This window comes from Pseudophryne corroboree, chromosome 2, assembly GCF_028390025.1.
Source record: "Pseudophryne corroboree isolate aPseCor3 chromosome 2, aPseCor3.hap2, whole genome shotgun sequence".
NCBI classification, from domain to species: Eukaryota; Metazoa; Chordata; class Amphibia; order Anura; family Myobatrachidae; genus Pseudophryne; species Pseudophryne corroboree.
Genome location: NC_086445.1, coordinates 421240153 through 421258552, shown reverse-complemented (window position 1 = coordinate 421258552; position 18400 = coordinate 421240153). Strand labels below are relative to the sequence as shown.

Sequence of the window (18400 nt, the reverse complement as noted above, 5' to 3'; positions counted from 1 at the left end):
GACCATTTCTCAAGCCTACCTAGGTCATTAGTCATTTGTTTGACCCCTCCCGGTGTGTCTACCCTGTTGCATATCTTTGTATCATCTGCAACTAGGCATATCTTCCCTTCAATACCATCTGCAATGTCACCAACAAAGATATTAAAGAGAACTGGACCAAGTACAGATCCCTGGGGTACTCCACTGGTAACATTTCCCTCTATAGATTGCATTCCATTAACTACGACTGTCTGTTTCCTATCCTGCAACCAGGTTCTTATCCATTTAACTGATTTATAATCCACCCCCAGGCTTTCAAGTTTATTTAGCAGTCTGCGATGTGGGACAGTGTCAAATGCCTTACTAAAGTCTAGATATGCTACATCTACAGCTCCCCCTTGATCTATTATTTTCATCACAGAGTCAAAAAAGTCAATAAGATTTGTTTGGCATGATCTCCCACCAGTAAATCCATGCTGTTTTGGATCCTGTAAGTTGTTTGATTTAAGATATTCCACTACTCTTTCTTTTAATAGTTTTTCCATTACTTTCCCTACTACTGATGTAAGGCTTACTGGTCTGTAGTTACTTGCTTCTTCCTTGCTTCCACTTTTGTGCAGTGGAACTACATTTGCTCTTTTCCAGTCCTCTGGAATAGCACCTGTATTTAGTGAATGGTTAAATAAATTTGTTAAAGGTGTAACCAGCACATCTTTTAGCTCTTTGAGTATCCTTGGGTGTATCCCATCTGGTCCCATTGATTTATCCACTTTTAGTTTTGAAAGTTCTGTTAGGACCTTCTCCTCTGTAAATGTATTTTCATCTACCTTATTTTTATGAATGTCCTTGCAATTTAACTGTGGCCCCATCCCTTCTTCTGTAGTAAATACTGAGCAAAAATAATTATTTAGGTGATCTGCTATTTCCTTGTCTCCCTCCACCAAATGCCCACTCTCTGTCTTAAGTCTTATTATTCCTCCATTTGATTTTCTCCTTTCACTTATATACTTAAAAAAAGTTTTGCCCCCTTTATCTACTGACTGGGCCATTTTCTCCTCAGCTTCTGCCTTTGCACGTCTGATCACTTTCTTAGCATCCTTCCGTCTGTCCAGATACACCTCTTTGTCGTTATTATTTTGAGTCTGTTTGTATTTCCTAAAAGCCATCTTTTTTGCTTTCACACTAGTTGATACTACTTTTGTGAACCAAACTGGCTTCCTTTTCCTGGTGCTTTTCCTAACCATTTTGATACAAAGGTCTGTTGCACTTAGTAATGCACTTTTCATTTTTTTCCACCTCTCCTGCACTCCTTCCAAGTTCCTCCAGTCTGCCAATGAATCACTTAAACATCTCCCAATTTTTGCAAAGTCTGCATTTCTAAAATCCAACACCTTTGTTTTTGTGTGAGAGGAGTTGGATCCTGTCTTTATACTAAACCATACTGCTTGATGATCACTGGATCCCAGGTGCTCACCCACATATATATCAGATATCCTATCACCATTTGTAAGAATTAGATCTAATATTGAGTCTTTGCGAGTGGGCTCCCTCACCAATTGCTTGAGAGATGCTCCCTGTAAGGAATGTAGAAAGTTGCCACTTGTAGCTGAACTTGCAAAAGACCCCTCCCAATTTACATCAGGTAAATTAAAGTCTCCCATGATTATGACTTCTCCCTTAAAAGCCATTTTAGAGATGTCCAACAATAGGTTCCTGTCCAAATCCTGCCCCTGGCCTGGTGGTCTATAGATCACCCCAATGCGAATAATGTCCTTCTTCCCAGTTTCTATGGTGACCCAAAGGGCCTCAGTTTTGGCTTCAATATTTTGTATTAAAGTAGCATTTATGCTTTTTTTTCCACATACATTGCTACCCCTCCTCCTATTCTTCCTATTCTATCTTTCCTAAATAAATTGTATCCTGGTATAGCTAAGTCCCAGTCATGATTCTCATTGCACCAAGACTCTGTAATTGCCACAAAATCCAGGTTATCCCTTGTCATTATCGCAATTAGCTCTGGAATTTTGTCTCCTAAGCTCCTAGCATTTGCAGACATAGCTTTAAGAATTTTTTCTGTGCATTTGTTAGTAGTAGCCATGTCCAGAGCGTACAAAATAAATGACAAGTTTAAAGTTGAAATTACCTGTTTGGGGATGTTGCTCAGTATTTGTTTTCTTTTACTAATCAGTAATCATACTCTGTCCTTTACACCATGACTATACCTTACTAAATATAAAGACATAGTACACCTAACCACAATGGGTAAATGTTCAAAGGAGGTAATCACCAGTCAGTATGCAATAATAAACTGTTTCACTGAGCTACTTCCCCACACATGCAATGACATTTACAAGAAATCATTACATAAAGAAACATACATAAGTTTGCATAAGAGAGAACTGTAGTGAGCAGATTGGTGATGCCTTTTCATAGGTTTTTAAAAAACAGATGATATGCATATGATGAATTACATACTTTTGAGGCATTTATGCAGTCCTTTTGTGGTAGTGTTGGTGTGTTGATGTTTTTCTTCTGGTTACCTTCGGTTTAACGCAGGTATAACGCTATTTTTATAATAACACTTTTATGTCAGCACTTCTATGGAAGCACATCCAGCCGATGGCTATCCAGCCGTATACTAGACTTCAAATAGGAACAATATCCATGTGAATGCAATGATTGCAAACTCCACCCAAAACCATCCCCCTTTAAACTAAGGCCATAAATTAGCTTAGAAAAACAGACATTACATATCAATAAAGCAGCCAACTATATCGCTACAAAGAGAAAAACATACAAAAAAAACCACCCTTTTTCAATATACCTAGGCTATTCAATCATGAAATTCATTTGACATAATCAGAAAATGCAGTACAACTTGCTGGGATGTGTAGTTCCACGAATCATACCTAGGCTATTCAATCATGAAATTCATTTGACATAATCAGCAAATGCAGTACAACTTGCTGCGGTTCTATTATGTGTGTAGTTATTTATTATATCTAACCTTTTCCAGACCACTTATTTATATTATTTAAATGTTTGATACAGCATATATTATAGACCATCTACAGTGTTAAATATTATTACTGCATTCCATACAGAATTCAGTGTATAAAAAGACCAATGTTTACATTAATGTCAAGGGTCATTACTAGGATCTTCTATAGTTCCCACAGACTCCTGCACTTGCTCTAATGTTACACTGAGTGGGAAACTGTGGACTGCATTTAGAAACCACCCTCTAGAAGTCCTCGTCTGCCACTGGACAGTCACATTTTCTCCGGCGGGCTCCACAGGTTATCCACAGGATAACATTGGGATATGATGAAGCGACAGCGGATTTGCACCAATCGGTCAAAGCTTTTCGGACTCCCAGCATGCAATGGGCACGTCCATATATCCCCGCCTCCTGGCTCAGGCAAATCAGTTTTTTGTTTGGTGCGGCAGGACCCGGACCATGGTCAGAGAGCTGCATGGTTTTTAGCAGCCCTAAGCTTTCTTATTTTATTTTTATAGTCTTACAATTTTTTCTTGAGTGATCTTTTTAAAAATCGTCTTATACGTACCTTAGAAAGAGTCGCTCCAACAACTCTCCACCGGGTCGTGACAATGCTTACCCACGAGTACAGTGCTGTTTCGGCGGGTGTCTGTGTCGGATATACTAGCAGGTCCAGCAGACGTTACCAGGCTGTGGCCGGAGCACAGGGAGAAGGTAAGGCATCGGTTCCGCTTAGAATGGGAATACGGACACAGCCGGACTGCAAATTGTTTTAGCTTTCACTAGGGTCCCTTGAAAAATACAAGGCAGATTCAGGTGCAGGTTGATCCACCTTGGGCTATGTTTGCACAGACATTATTCAGTATAGCTGAACGGATAATTCCTTCAAATCCTGTACCAGGAATAGGGTACATGATTAACCCTTACATGCAGCTTCCTACCTGCGGCTTATCACGTCCAGCAGCAGCCTCTCAAAAGAAACAGGCTGATAAGCCAGTGATAAGTAAATAGTCATCCTCACAGGCTACACATGTTTCAGATGAGGATTCATTGGAGGATGAAAGCTCAATAAACTCTGCACTGGGATACGAAGAGGAGGAGGAGGAGGAGGAGGAAGGTTTCAGCTCAGTGGATATAGCTGAGTTAATTAAAACAATGAAAGCCATTCTATTCTTAGAGGATTCAGCAGAGCTTGGGTTAAAAAAAAACAAGGCACCTGTGTTTAAACGTCCCAAAACAGTTAAGACTGAGTTTCCAGGGTCAGATCAGCTGACGGAAATCATGGAAGAGGTTTGGGCTACGCCCAATAAGAAGTCTAGAATTCCTATGAAATGGAATTCCAATTATCCTCTTCCAGCTGGGGATTGTTTAAAAAGGGAGGTGACTCCTAAAATAGATACGCATGTGATTCGATTAGTGCGAAAATCTACATTACCTTTGCCTTCAACATCATTAAATTATGTCACGGATAGGAGAGTGGATGGTTTTTTAAAAACCATTGTTTCCCTGACTGGGGCATAAGGCCAGCCATGGCTTCAACTTGGATGGCAAAGGCAGTGATTGCCTGGGCTGATGCATTGGAGGGGGATTTTTAAATAGCATCTAGAGAGCAAAAATCCCATATAGCACATATAAAACAGGCTGCAATGTTCTTGGAAGAAGCAGCATTGGATATGGGTACTATTGCCTCCAGGGCATCAGCTTCAAAAATCCTGCTCGCAGAGCAGTTTGGCTACGTACATGGAAAGCTGATTCAGAATCTAAGAAGGTTTTGGAATCTTTGCCTTTTTCTGGAGATATTCTTTTTGGTAAAGAATTGACAGATATTTTGCAGAAGCAGACTCCAAGAAGGTAAAGTTTCCTCACACATACAATTTCAAACCTAAAGTTCCAGCTTTTGGCCCTTTCGGTCTCAAGGAAAAGCTAAAGGAAAAAGTGTTGGCAGGCAGTCCCAATGCAACAAGTCTGGTAAGACTAAAAAGCATTGGGCTAACAGAGGACCGGTTGGTAAAGCGGATAATAAGCCATCAGCCTGATGGTGCTGGCCTCCACCTGGGGGATCCCTGGGTGGCGGGCTGACTTCTTCAGTTTGCACAGATCTGGCAGCAGTCTACAACAGATGCCTGGGTGCAGGAAGCGGTATCTCTAGGTTATGCTTTTGCCTTCAAGAAGTACCCTCCTCCAAGGTTTTTTTGTACCAGCCCGTCTCGGGTAGAGACGAAGGCCAGGGCTTTTTTTAGAGGCTGTTCAGAAATTGCTTCAGTCAGGAGTAGTCATTCCAGTTCCTTCTGCTCAACGAGGACAGGGTTTTTACTCCAATCTGTTTCTAGGTTCAGAAACCAAATGGGTCATTTCGGCCCATTCTCAATCTCAAAGTGCTGAACAAGTACATTTGGGTACCTCGGTTTCATATGGAGACTTTACATTCCATCATTTTGGCGATGGAGCCAGGGGATTATATGGTATCCCTAGATATACAGGATGCTTACCTACATGTTCCTATAGCACTGTCCCATCATCAGTGCTATCTCAGGTTCATTATCCTCCAACAGCATTTTCAGTTCCAGGCCCTAGCTTTTGGGTTAGCCACAGTGCCCAGAGTATTTACCAAGATTATGGTGGTAATGTCAGCTTATCTCCGCCAGTAGGGGATAAGAATTTTTCCATACCTCAACGATCTTTTAATCCTGGCACAGTCGCAGGAATTGCTCCTATGTCATCTGCAACAGACAATAACGTGTCTGCAAAGGCACGGGTGTCTCATAAATTGGGTAAAACTGTCTCTGGTTCCGTCACAGCGGGTGACTCACTTGGGGGCTGTGTGGATTCAAGTATTCAGAGAGTAATTTTGCCTCTGAACAAGATATCCAAGGTTCAGTCAAGTATTCGGGACTTGCTACACAGTCAAAAGGTATCCATTCACGCAGCAATGCATGTGATGGGATTGATGGTGTCAACATTTGATATGGAGGAGTATGCACAGTTCCACTCGAGGCCTCTGCAGCAGCTGATTCTTGCCAAATGGAATGGGTTGCATCAGACGATAAAAACGCAGACTATGGTTCTTACGATAGAAGTAAGAAGGTCATTAGCGTGGTGTATACAAACATCCCATCTGGACAAGGGGAGACCCTTTTGGATAGCAGATTGGGAAATTCTGACAATGGATGCCAGTCTCCAGGGCTGAGGAGCAGTGTCAGGAAGGTTGTGTTTCCAGGGGAAATGGACCAAGGAAGAAGGTTGCCTGCCAATAAATATATTGGAACTTCGGGCCATATAAATGGCACTGATTCAGGCAAAGGACATTTTTCGAGGAAAACCAGTTCAGAACCACTCAGACAATGCGACGGCAGTAGCGTACCTCAACCATCAGGGAGGAACTCGCAGCCGAAAATCGATGAAGGAGGCAAGTCACATTCTAAAGTGGGCAGAACTTCATCATCCAGCCTTTTCTGCAGTGTTCGTCCCAGGAGTCCTAAACCGGGAAGCGTATTTTCTCAGTCGACACGCCATTCAGGCAAGCGAATGGGCTCTACACCTGGAGGTCTTCCAGACCCTAGTAGACAAGTGGAGGTTGCCAGAGATAGATCTCATGGCGTCCCATCAGAACAACAAAGTTCTCGCATACGGGTCAAGAACAAAGGATCCCAGAGCGATCTTTGTGGATGCCCTGTCGGTGAGATGGGACTTTCATCTGGCTTATGTGTTTCCTCCAATCACCGTATTACCCAGGGTGGTGAGAAAGATAAAGTAAGGAAAGGGTGCCATGATACTAATAGCTCTGGCTTGGCTTAGAAGGCATTGGTACACAGATCTGCAGAGAATGTCGATGGATGCTCCACTCCTGCTCTCTCAATGTCCAGATCTACTGATGCAGGGTCCTTGTTATCACAGACATCTGGATCGACTGTCTTTGATGGCGTGGCTCTTGACACCTCTATCCTGAAGTCAAGAGGATTCTCACAACAGGTAATTCAAACAATGCTCAGAGCAAGGAAACCTTCCTCAGCTCGCATTTATCACCGAATATGGCAAACCTATATTCATTGGTGCAGTAAACGAAAAATGGACCCTAAGGCTTTCAGTGTTTCCAGGGTCTTAGCATTCCGTCAGGCAGGAATGGATAAAGGTTTGAAGGTGGCTTCCTTAAAAGTGCAAGTGTCAGCATTGACTGTATGGTTCCAAAAGAAAATTGCAAACTTACAGGATGTGCATACTTTTTTCCAGGGAATGCTGCGCATTCAACTTCCTTTTATTCCTCCTACAGTGCCTTGGGACTTAAATTTAGTACTAAAGGCCCTTCAAGTTGCCCCATTTTAACCACTTAATAAAGTGGATCTTAAATGGTTAACAGCTAAAGTTCTCTTTCTACTGGCCATGGCGTCAGCTAGAAGAGTATCAGATTTAGGGGCATTGTCATGTTGTACCCCATTTCTGATTTTTTTATCCAGATAAAGCAGTTCTTAGAACTAGATCTGGGTATCTTCCCAAGGTGGTGTCTAAATTCCACCTTAATGGAGAAATTGTAGTCCTGGCTTTCCAGGTACCAGGCCTTTCTGCAGGAGATGCATTGCTGGACGTGGTCTGTGCCTTAAGGCTCTACGTGGATCGTACCAGTGCCATCAGAAAGACAGATTCTCTCTTCATTCTCAACGGATTTCACAAGAGTGGATGGCCTACTGATAAGCAGACACTGGCAAGGTGGCTTTGGATGATGATTTCAGAAGCATATTCTCAAGCTGATCTCCCTGTTCTGGCTAATGTCTCTGCTCACTCTACTCGTAAGGTAGGTCCATCATGGGCAGCACAACGTGGTGCTTCAGCAGAGCAGATATGTAAGGCAGCCACATGGTCTTCCATTAACACATTCATTATATATTATGCCATGGATACATTTGCCTCTGATGACGCTGAATTTGTTAGAAGGATTCTCCTGTCCAATCAGGAGCATCCCCACCTCTAAATTGCTTTAGAAATCCCAATGTTATCCTGTGGATAACCTGTGGACCCTGCCAGAGAAATATATGTTATGGTAAGAACTTACCGTTGATAATGGTATTTCTCCTAACTCCACAGGTTCCACAGAGATCCCACCCGGATTCACCTGATTTGAGGATCGTTTTACTCACTAACCTCTTCCTTCTTGTACGGAAGGGTGTTAATGTGTGTTCTTCTCACCTGATTAGGGCTATCTATGATGCTCCTGCATTGAGCTTTGGAATACAACTGATTTGCCTGAGCCAGGAGGCGGGGATATATTGACGGGCCCATTTTGCTGGGAGGACAAAAAGCTTTGACCAATTGGTGCAAATCCGCTGTCGCTTAATCATATCTAGGGAAGCCAATCCCGGGCCATTTTTTCAATCCAGGGTATCGGGATTGAAAAATGGCCAATCCCAGGATTTCCCGGGATACCCGGGATTGGCTTTTAACTATGTGGCTGCCTCTTCACCCTGCCCCGCACACATAACTAACTGTATACTGCAGGCGGGCAGGTGGGAATCTCCATGCTGTCTCTCTCTCCCCCAGCGGCGGCAGCGCATCGTGACCTCGCGCTGCGCTGGGGAGCCAGAAAGAGGAAGCTGGGCAGCATCTGAGCGTCCTGTGGACGCTCAACGCTGATCCCTCAATCCCCGGAATTGGAACTTCCACTCCAGGGATTGAATTCCGGCCATTTCCCGCCGATCCCGGGATTGGCCTCCCTAAGCATATCCCAAATGTTATCCTGTGAAACCTGTGGACTTAGTAGAAATACCGTTATCAACTGTAAGTTCTTACCATAATGTATATATTCGGGTACTGTCGCGCAGTCCAACCCATGGGCTCCAGTGTCCCGTGGGTGAGGGGAAGATTGGGGAAGCCTTTGTTCACTGCTGCTCTGCAAAGCAGCAGGTGATCCCTAAATAGGGGATCTAAACAGAGCAGGAAGGTGAGCCGGGGGCTGCCCAGCTGCTCAAGGAGCACTGGGCACACCCCCAAAATGAGGAAAACGGGGGACGTGCTGTGAGGTCACATCCACCCAATACCAAAAGAGGCTATGCCCCAATTCTGGTGAGACCATGGCCCTTTTCAGAAGCGACGCAAGTGTGCCGAGTCGGACCCATCAAAAGTTGGGAGGTAATAGTTTGTGTTGTGTATCCTGTGTGACTGCACTTTGTGCATGTTCCAAAAGTGAATGCATGTAAATGTGTAAATACAACTCTTGTGGATTAATGTAAGTACAGTAAGAGAGTGTTGAAGTAATGTGGCTCACTCACAAATGCATAGCAAACTGATTGCAATACGTAGCAATACACTGACACCACGTTTCACTAGGCTTGGAGATGGGATGGATGTGTACAGTATACTCACTATGCAGCTTCTGGTACTTAGAAATGTACTTTGGAAACACATTGGTTTGTACTGGAATATCGCGGGCAAATACTGAGCAGCTTTATTTTTATAGTGCAATTAAGTTCAGCTAGAAAACACCCCTCCCAACTCCCAATGTACAGTAACATGTTCTCTCCAAGGTGTACATTTGCTCCCAACTCTTTATCAGATGGCAAGTGTCAAAGAAGCGGATGTACAGTGGATGCAAAATGTGTTTGTAACTGTAGTCAGATATCAGTTTGCTTTATACTGTAGTAAGTGAACTCTGTATCCAACAAATGTGCCCCAAACAAAGCTAAAAAAAATTAATTGATTATGGATGAGTACAAGGTGAATTATATCCTATTTTGCCAGCTACCAACATGTTTAATAATAACACCTGTATAAAACGACAGTATCTAAACAGAAAACTCTGAAGCAGAAATAGAAATAAAATCTTGAACTTAACAAAGGGTATTCTATGGCAGAAAAAATTACTACTATACAGACTGGCCTGTTATACAGGAATTTCATAAAGTTGCTCTGCAGTGAGCGCTGTCTCTGGCTGCAGATCTCCTCTGCAGCTGGGGGAGGCCAGATAGGGATAAAGCCAGTTGTGACTGATACCCTTTCAGACATCATCCAATATCATGGGATTTTGCATATGAACGCGGCTGAACCCGGGATTTTTGGCATGTCTGAAAGGCCCCAACCCATGGACACGTTCCTGGGTTTCACTTTCCGACCCTGCAATTAACCAGGGTTTTTCCCAGGACTTAAGTCCCAGATAGACAACCTGGCTTAGGTCTGAATCATAGTTGCCGACTTCTGGGCTGCTCTCTCCGGAAGAGAGCAGCCCGTCGGCTCAGCGGGGGGGCGGGCAGTGAGGTGATGTGACAGGGGGCGGGCCAGAGGAGGAACGGAGGCGGGCCAGAGGTGGAACGGGGCATGGCTTCTGAACCGCATCATTTAAACCACGCCCCCACTGTGTAATGCCGCGATTACCGGCATTATACAGCAGGGGGCGTGGTTACGATGACGCGATTCAACAAGAATCGCGTCATCGCCTGCCCGGACCGCCCACTTTACTTGTTAAGTGGGCGGCGGGCAGGGGGTGACCCGCGGATATCGGGAGACTTGCCTGCTCTTCCGGGGGGCCGGGAGGGTCACCCGTTTTTCGGGAGCTTCCCGGCCATTCCGGGAGGGTAGGCAAGTATGGTCTGAATGGTGCGACTCGGGAATATACTCCCAGGTCACACCTAGATGCCTCCTGATTGGCGTTGGACTGCCTGAAAGGGGCGGGGCTGCATGGAGGGGGCAAGAGTGCATGGAGGGGTGCGTGCGCAGTCCGTGCTGCAGTGAGTTGTAGAAGCAGCCGGCGCAGCCAAGCAACAAAGAGGGAGCCTGTGATGGTGAGGTATGGTGGCTGGTGTGTGACGTGTGTGTGTGTGTGTGTGTGTGTGGTATGAGTTTCACATGTGTGTATGTGTGTATTATTTTGGCACGTGTGTATATGACATAATATACTGTATGTGTGTGTTTGAGTGTGACGTGAATGTGTAAGACGTGTATAAGACGCGTGACATGAGAGTAGCGGCTTAAGGGGGTAATTCAGAGTTGATCGCAGCAGCAAATTTGTTAGCAGTTTGGCTAAACCATGTGCACTGCAGGGGGGGCAGATATAACATTTGCAGAGAGAGTTAAGGGCCACATACACTAGAACGATTTTGCTCAATTTCAGCTCAATTTGGTCACTCTGGACTATATACTAGGTGAAATCGTGCATTTTTAGCTGTGTATCCGATCCGATGTGCGGCCCCGTGAGCATCGGATCGACTCCTCCAGGTTGTTGGTGCTACACTCTTTATTTGTCGTGATCAAGTGGAATTGTATGGAATCGAACGGAAAAAAGTGTGGTTTTTGTGCTTGCAACATATCGCATGTGATCTATAGGAAGTTTGACTGGCATTCTCAGGATGTATCTGATGATACCTGTGAATGCATGCTATACATCCCATGCGATATGTAGGCGCTTGACATAGCCTATGTGATGTATAGCATACTCTGAAAAGTCACATTGTACCAAATCGTTTGGAATCGTATGTAAACACTCCCGGGAGAGTTCAAGGGAAATCGTCCCGACTTCAGCCACCTCTAGACGTATCGTTCTAGTGTATGGGGCCCTTTAGATTTGGTAGGGTTATATTGTTTCTGTGCAGGGTAAATACTGGCTGCTTTATTTTTACACTGCAATTTAGATTTCAGTTTGAACACACCCCACCCAAATCTAACTCTTTCTGCACATGTTATATCTGCCCCACCTGCAGTGCACATCTTGTCATATTACTCAGCACACATTCTCTGCAGGGAGACTTTCATAGCACACTGTCACCGCAGAGGGACTTTATGTACTCCCTGTATATCACAATTGGCCTGATTCAGTGGTGGGTGAAAATGCAGATGTTTGCACAGATGCGCGTTTCAGTGTATCACTGTGCACATGCGTTGATTGATTATGGGATCACATATGGGATCACAGTAGCAATGGCTTTTGAGCCACCTCTGAATCAGGTCCAATAATTCACTATATTTAAATAATAAAAATTAAAAAGAATTAAATACAAAATAAACAAATTCAATGTAAAAACTCACCTGGTGTTACTGAACGGACAACAACTGGTTTTTCACTTCCAGCAACAAACCCAAAACCAAGAACTGGATCTCTCCTCATTTCTACGTTCCTAGGCGTGGGAGGGTTGATTTGGCAGCTTTCAATTCGATCTTCAAATGTCGCTGCTTGTGTCAAGTGACTGTTTAAAAAAAAAAAAAACATAAATAAAGCCACAGTTCAACTGTTTAGTGTGTGACTTAAAGCAGTTTAGTGAGAAACTGAATGAATATAAACATCCAGTACTCTCATTTTTAAGTGGTCAAACTATTTATTCCAAAAATTGACAGTTCCATATACCAGTGTGCCCATTAGGTTACATATGTTCTATAATTATTCATTCATTAATGGGGATATGACAAAACATGTTAATTACTTGAATATATATAGTCCAGAAGAAACAAAAAACTTGAGAAAACAAATAGTTAATTTAATTATAAATATATGATGGCTTAAAAAGTTCCATAATAAACAATGATGATTAGACACATTTACTGTGTGATTGGAGCCAGCGCCCTCACTACACCCTCTGTATCATTGTCTTCTAAATCCATCTCACCTCATTGCTACAGCAACCCTGATAATCTTATTCACACTGCTCCCTCAGACTCTCTCCCTCTCTCATGTGCCCTCTGAAATGCCAGATCTGTCTGTAATAAACTGGTCCCCACCCATGACCTTTTCATTTTAAATTCCTTGCATCTCTTAGCTATCACTGTAACTTTAATTACCCCCTCTGACACAGTTTCTCCCGCGGTTTTCTCTGCTGGGGGTCTCACATTCTAACCCCCCCCCCCTTCCCGACCTGGGGGTCGCCACAGTGGTGGTGTTGGGCTCCTACTACTCTCTAGCTACTCATACCACCAGAACCATCCCTTACATTCTCTACATTTGAGGTCCATGCTATATGCCTCTTCCAACCTGTTCTCTTTGAGTAGCTGTCATTTACTGCCCCCCTGGCATGCCCTCCAAATTCCTTGACAACTTTGCTTCCTGGCTTCCTCCCTTCTGACATTCCCTCCATTATCCTAGGTGATTTCAACATCCCTATCGATAACCCCACAAAATCACCTGCTCTAAACTTCTTAACCTCACCTCTTCTCTTGGTCTCTCCCAGTGGACCTCCTTTCCCTCCCATGTGAGTGGAAGCTCACTGGATCTGGTCTTCACTCACCGCTGTGATCTTTATGATTTCTCCAACTCCCTGTTCCCCCTCTCTGATCATCACCTGCTCACTTTTAACTTATCTCTATCTGCTACTCCATCTCTACCACCTAAGACTACCATCACAAAGCGTAACATTGAGACTATTGACACCACTTCCCTATCCTCCCTGTCTGACTCACTCCTCTCTACTATTCTCTCTCTTTCTTGCCCAAAACAAGCTACTTCCCTATACAATGCATCCCTTACCTCTGCTCTTGACTCTGTCACCCCACCAACCACTATTCACCATCGCAGATTGACACCTCGACCCTGGCACACAAAATGCATCAGATACATACAAAAATGCTCACGTACCACTGAGTGACACTGGAGGAAATCGAGCTCTAAGGCCGACTTCCTCCACTACAAATTTATGCTCTCATCCTACTTTGCTGCCCTTACCCTCTCTAAACAATCTTACTTCAAAAACATCATCTCCTCACAATCCTCAAACCCCCGGTACCTCTTTGCCACTGTCAACTCGCTCCTCTGCCCACCCCAGCCTCAACTCCCCTCTTCACTTTCTGCTCTTGACTTTGCCACTTACTTCACATCCAAAATTGACTCCATTCATCAGGGCATAACATCCCACCAGAACCTGAGCAACGCCCCTCCTCCATATCCCAACCGCACCTCTCCTTCCCTCCTACAAACTCTGACATCTTTCTTTCCTGTATCTGGAGAGGAGGTCATGGTCCTCATCCCGTCCTCACCCCGCTCCACCTTCCCACTTGACCCTATTCCCTCCCTCCTTTTCCACTTCCTCTCTTTTTCTGCCTGTTCCCATCTTGCCCAGCTACTAAATTTCTCACTCTCATCAAGCACTGTCCCTTCTGCCTTCAAGCATTCACTTGTCTTCCTTATTCTTAAAAAACCTACCCTTGATCCAACCAATCTCTCCAACTACTGACCCATCTCTGTCCTCCCTTTTGCATCCAAGCTCCTTGAGCATATTGTCTACAACCGCCTCACTGTCTTTCTTTCTTCCCACTCACTGCTTGACCCTTTCCAGTCTGATTTCCATCCTCTGCACTCCACTGAAACTGCCCTCACGAAAGTCTGCAATTACCTCTTTGCTGCTAAATCCACTGGCCACTACTCTCTGCTTATTCTCCTTGACCTCTCTGCTGCTTTTGACACTGTAGACCACCCTCTCCTCCTGCAAATCCTTTACTCCATTGGTCTGCATGATACTGCTCTCTCCTGGCTGTCCTCCTATCTTTCTGACCGTTCCTTCTCTGTCTCCTCTCATGACTCCACCTCCCCCCCCCATCCTCTACCAGCAGGTGTCCCCCAAGGTTCTGTTTTTTTGGACCTCTCCTTTTCTCTCTCTACACATCCTCATTAGGTGAGCTCATTAGCTCTTTTGACTTACAATATCATCTCTACACTGATGATACTCAAATCTACCTTTCCTCCCCTTACCTCTCCCCTGCTCTCCTCACTCGTATCTCCAACTGTCTCACTGCTATCTCCTCCTGGATGTCCCAGCGCTTTCTTAAACTTAACATGTCTAAGACTGAGCTGATCATCTTCCCTCCCTCCTGAATAACGTCACCTCCCACAATTTCATTATCCATTGATGGCACAACTATCTCCTCTAACCCCCAAGTGCGATGTCTTGGAGTAATCCTTGACTCTCCTTCAAACCACACATTCAGTACCTCTCACAAATCTGGCGTTTCCATCTCAAAAACACCTCCAGGATCAAATCTTTCTCACCCAGGACACTACTAAGACCCTCATCCACTCACTGGTCATCTCCAGATTGGACTACTGCAATCTCCTCCTATCTGGCCTCCCTCAAAAATGCCTCTCTTCACTCCAATCTATCCTCAATGCTGCTGCCCATCTCATCTTCCTCACAAAACGTACTACATCCACATCCCCCCTCTTGCAGGACCTTCACTGGTTACCCTTCCCAATCAGAATCCAATTTAAGCTTCTCACACTCACCTACAAAGCCCTCACCCACTCTTCTCCCTCTTACATTTCTGACCTTATCTCTCTTTACATTCCCACCCGTCCTCTTCGCTCTGCTAATGCCCGCCGTCTCTCCTGCCAACTGATTACCTCTTCCCACTCCTACCTACAAGATTTTGCACGCGCTGCTCCCTATCTCTGGAATTCTCTACCTCTCCCCATCCAACTCTCCAGACTCCACCTCTCTACAAAACTTTAAACGGGCTCTCAAGACCCACTTCTTCACCAAACCCAGCCAACTCTCCTCCTAACCCTCTTGTCTATGCTCACTGTCTACCCCTTCTGTGTCACCACGGTCTGTTAGCCCTTTACCTTTTAGATTGTAAGCTCGCAAGAGCAGAGACTTCTTTCCTCTTGTGCCTTTCCTTTTCTTACTTACACTATCTTATACTCCATACACCCTTTTATGGCACCTAAACCCTGGTTTTCCATACCTGTCCTATACTGTCTTGAACTGTAAGTGCTGTTTTCTTGTTTGCTCATTTGATTATGTACTGTGTAATGGGCGCTGCGGATCCCATGTGGCGCCATATAAATATAGGATTATAATCATAAATAATAATAATAATAATAATAACAACAGATACAAAAAGTTGACACAGTAGAAAGATCAACATGAAAATGGTCAACCCAAAAAAGGTTGACAAGTTTTTTTATTATTTTGGTGTCATTTTGTATGTTTAACCACATATTAGCCAGATTTTTTAAAAGATGTACCCTTGCATGCTCACGTTGTTCGTATTCCCAATTGTAGCCCACATGGATGGGAAATGTTGAAATTTTTTTTTACAAAATGTAGACAAAACTTGTGTTAACCATTGTCAATTTGTCAAGTACAGTACATCCATTTGAACTTGCTCACCTAATACCCAGTATGCCACACAGTAGTTCACCACTTATACACAGTATGCCACACAGTAGTACACCCCTAACACACAGTATGCCACACAGTAGTATACCCCTTACATACAGTATGCCACATAGTAGTACACCCCTTACACACAGTATGCCACACAGTAGTACACTCCTTATACATAGTATGCCACACAGTGGTACAATGCTTATAATAGTACACCACTGATCATACACTCCCTATACACAGTATGCACACAGTAGTACACCACTTATATACAGTATGCCACACAGTAGTACACCCTTTATACACAGAATTTTTCTAGTTGGTGCCAGGACACGGAGCCTAGCTCCACCTCCTAACAAAGCCCTGCCCCCACCTCTACAGTACTGCAATTGAAGGAGGAGAAGATGTGGCAGTATGGCATTTCATCATATGCCGGCCCACTTCCACCTGTGCTGATAACTCAAATCCTTAACCCTGGTTTGCTCAGGTAATGCTTGGTAAATTGTGTAGATCCTCTTACAGCATTGTTTTAGCTCAGTCTGCCATAGTACACTCCTTATACATAGTATGCCACACAGTGGTAAAACGCTTATAGTAGTACACCACTGATAGTACACTCCCTATACACAGTATGCACACAGTAGTATACCACTTATACACAATATGCCACACAGTAGTACACCCTTTATTCACAGAATGCCACACAGTAGTACACTTCTTATACATAGCATGCTACACAGTAGTACATCCCTGTATACGGGTTCACTACGATATGCCGGCGGTCGGGCTCCCGGCGACCAGCATACCGATGCCGGGAGCCCGACTGCCGGCTTACCGACAGTGTGGCTAGCGCAAATGAGCCCCTTGCGGGCTCGCTGCGCTCGCCACGCTACTGGCACGATGGCGCGCTACGCGCGCCACACTATTTTATTCTCCCTCCAGGGGGGTCGTGGACCCCCACGAGGGAGAATAAGTGTCGGTATGCCGGCTGTCGGGATCCCGGCGCCGGTATACTGTGCGCCGGGATCCCGTCAGTCGGCATACTGAAGACCACCCCTGTATACAAAGCATACCACAGTAGTACACCCTTATACACTGCATGCCACACAGTAGTACACCCCTTACAAACAGCATGCCACTCTGTAGTACACTTTTTATACACAGCATGCTACACAGTAGTACACTTCTTATACACAGCATGCCACACAGTAGTACACTTCTTATACACAGCATGCCACACAGTAGTACACTTCTTATACACAGCATGCCACACAGTAGTATACCCCGTATATACAGCATGATGTTTCTACCAGTCCCATGTAGAGATGTGCACTTGAAATTTTTCGGGTTTTGTGTTTTGGTTTTGGGTTCGGATCCGCGGCCGTGTTTTGGGTTCGACCGCGTTTTGGAAAAACCTCACCGAATTTTTTTTGTCGGATTCGGGTGTGTTTTGGATTCGGGTGTTTTTTTCAAAAAACACTAAAAAACAGCTTAAATCATAGAATTTGGGGGTCATTTTGATCCCAAAGTATTATTAACCTCAAAAACCATAATTTCCACTCATTTTCAGTCTATTCTGAATACCTCACACCTCACAATATTATTTTTAGTCCTAAAATTTGCACCGAGGTCGCTGGATGACTAAGCTAAGCGACCCAAGTGGCCGACACAAACACCTGGCCCATCTAGGTGGCACTAGTCACGCAGGATGGCCCTTCCAAAAAACACTCCCCAAACAGCACATGACGCAAAGAAAAAAAGAGGCGCAATGAGGTAGCTGTGTGAGTAAGATAAGCGACCCTAGTGGCCGACACAAACACCTGGCCCATCTAGGAGTGGCACTGCAGTGTCACGCAGGATGGCCCTTCCAAAAAACACTCCCCAAACAGCACATGACGCAAAGAAAAAAAGAGGCGCAATGAGGTAGCTGTGTGAGTAAGATAAGCGACCCTAGTGGCCGACACAAACACCTGGCCCATCTAGGAGTGGCACTGCAGTGTCACGCAGGATGGCCCTTCCAAAAAACACTCCCCAAACAGCACATGACGCAAAGAAAAAAAGAGGCGCAATGAGGTAGCTGTGTGAGTAAGATAAGCGACCCTAGTGGCCGACACAAACACCTGGCCCATCTAGGAGTGGCACTGCAGTGTCACGCAGGATGGCCCTTCCAAAAAACACTCCCCAAACAGCACATGACGCAAAGAAAAAAAGAGGCGCAATGAGGTAGCTGTGTGAGTAAGATAAGCGACCCTAGTGGCCGACACAAACACCTGGCCCATCTAGGAGTGGCACTGCAGTGTCACGCAGGATGGCCCTTCCAAAAAACACTCCCCAAACAGCACATGACGCAAAG

General features: G+C 44.7%; 1 protein-coding gene across 2 annotated transcripts in view; it reads right to left on the bottom strand.

The window, feature by feature from the left end:
• The window catches only part of FRMPD4 (FERM and PDZ domain containing 4), a 722630-nt gene that overhangs the window by 199972 nt on the left and 504258 nt on the right, over window positions 1-18400 (bottom strand). For both annotated transcript variants that reach the window (XM_063953505.1, XM_063953504.1), the window contains exon 4: window positions 11984-12141. In XM_063953505.1, coding sequence (XP_063809575.1) covers window positions 11984-12141 — 158 coding nt within the window. The remainder of the gene's footprint in view (window positions 1-11983; window positions 12142-18400) is intronic.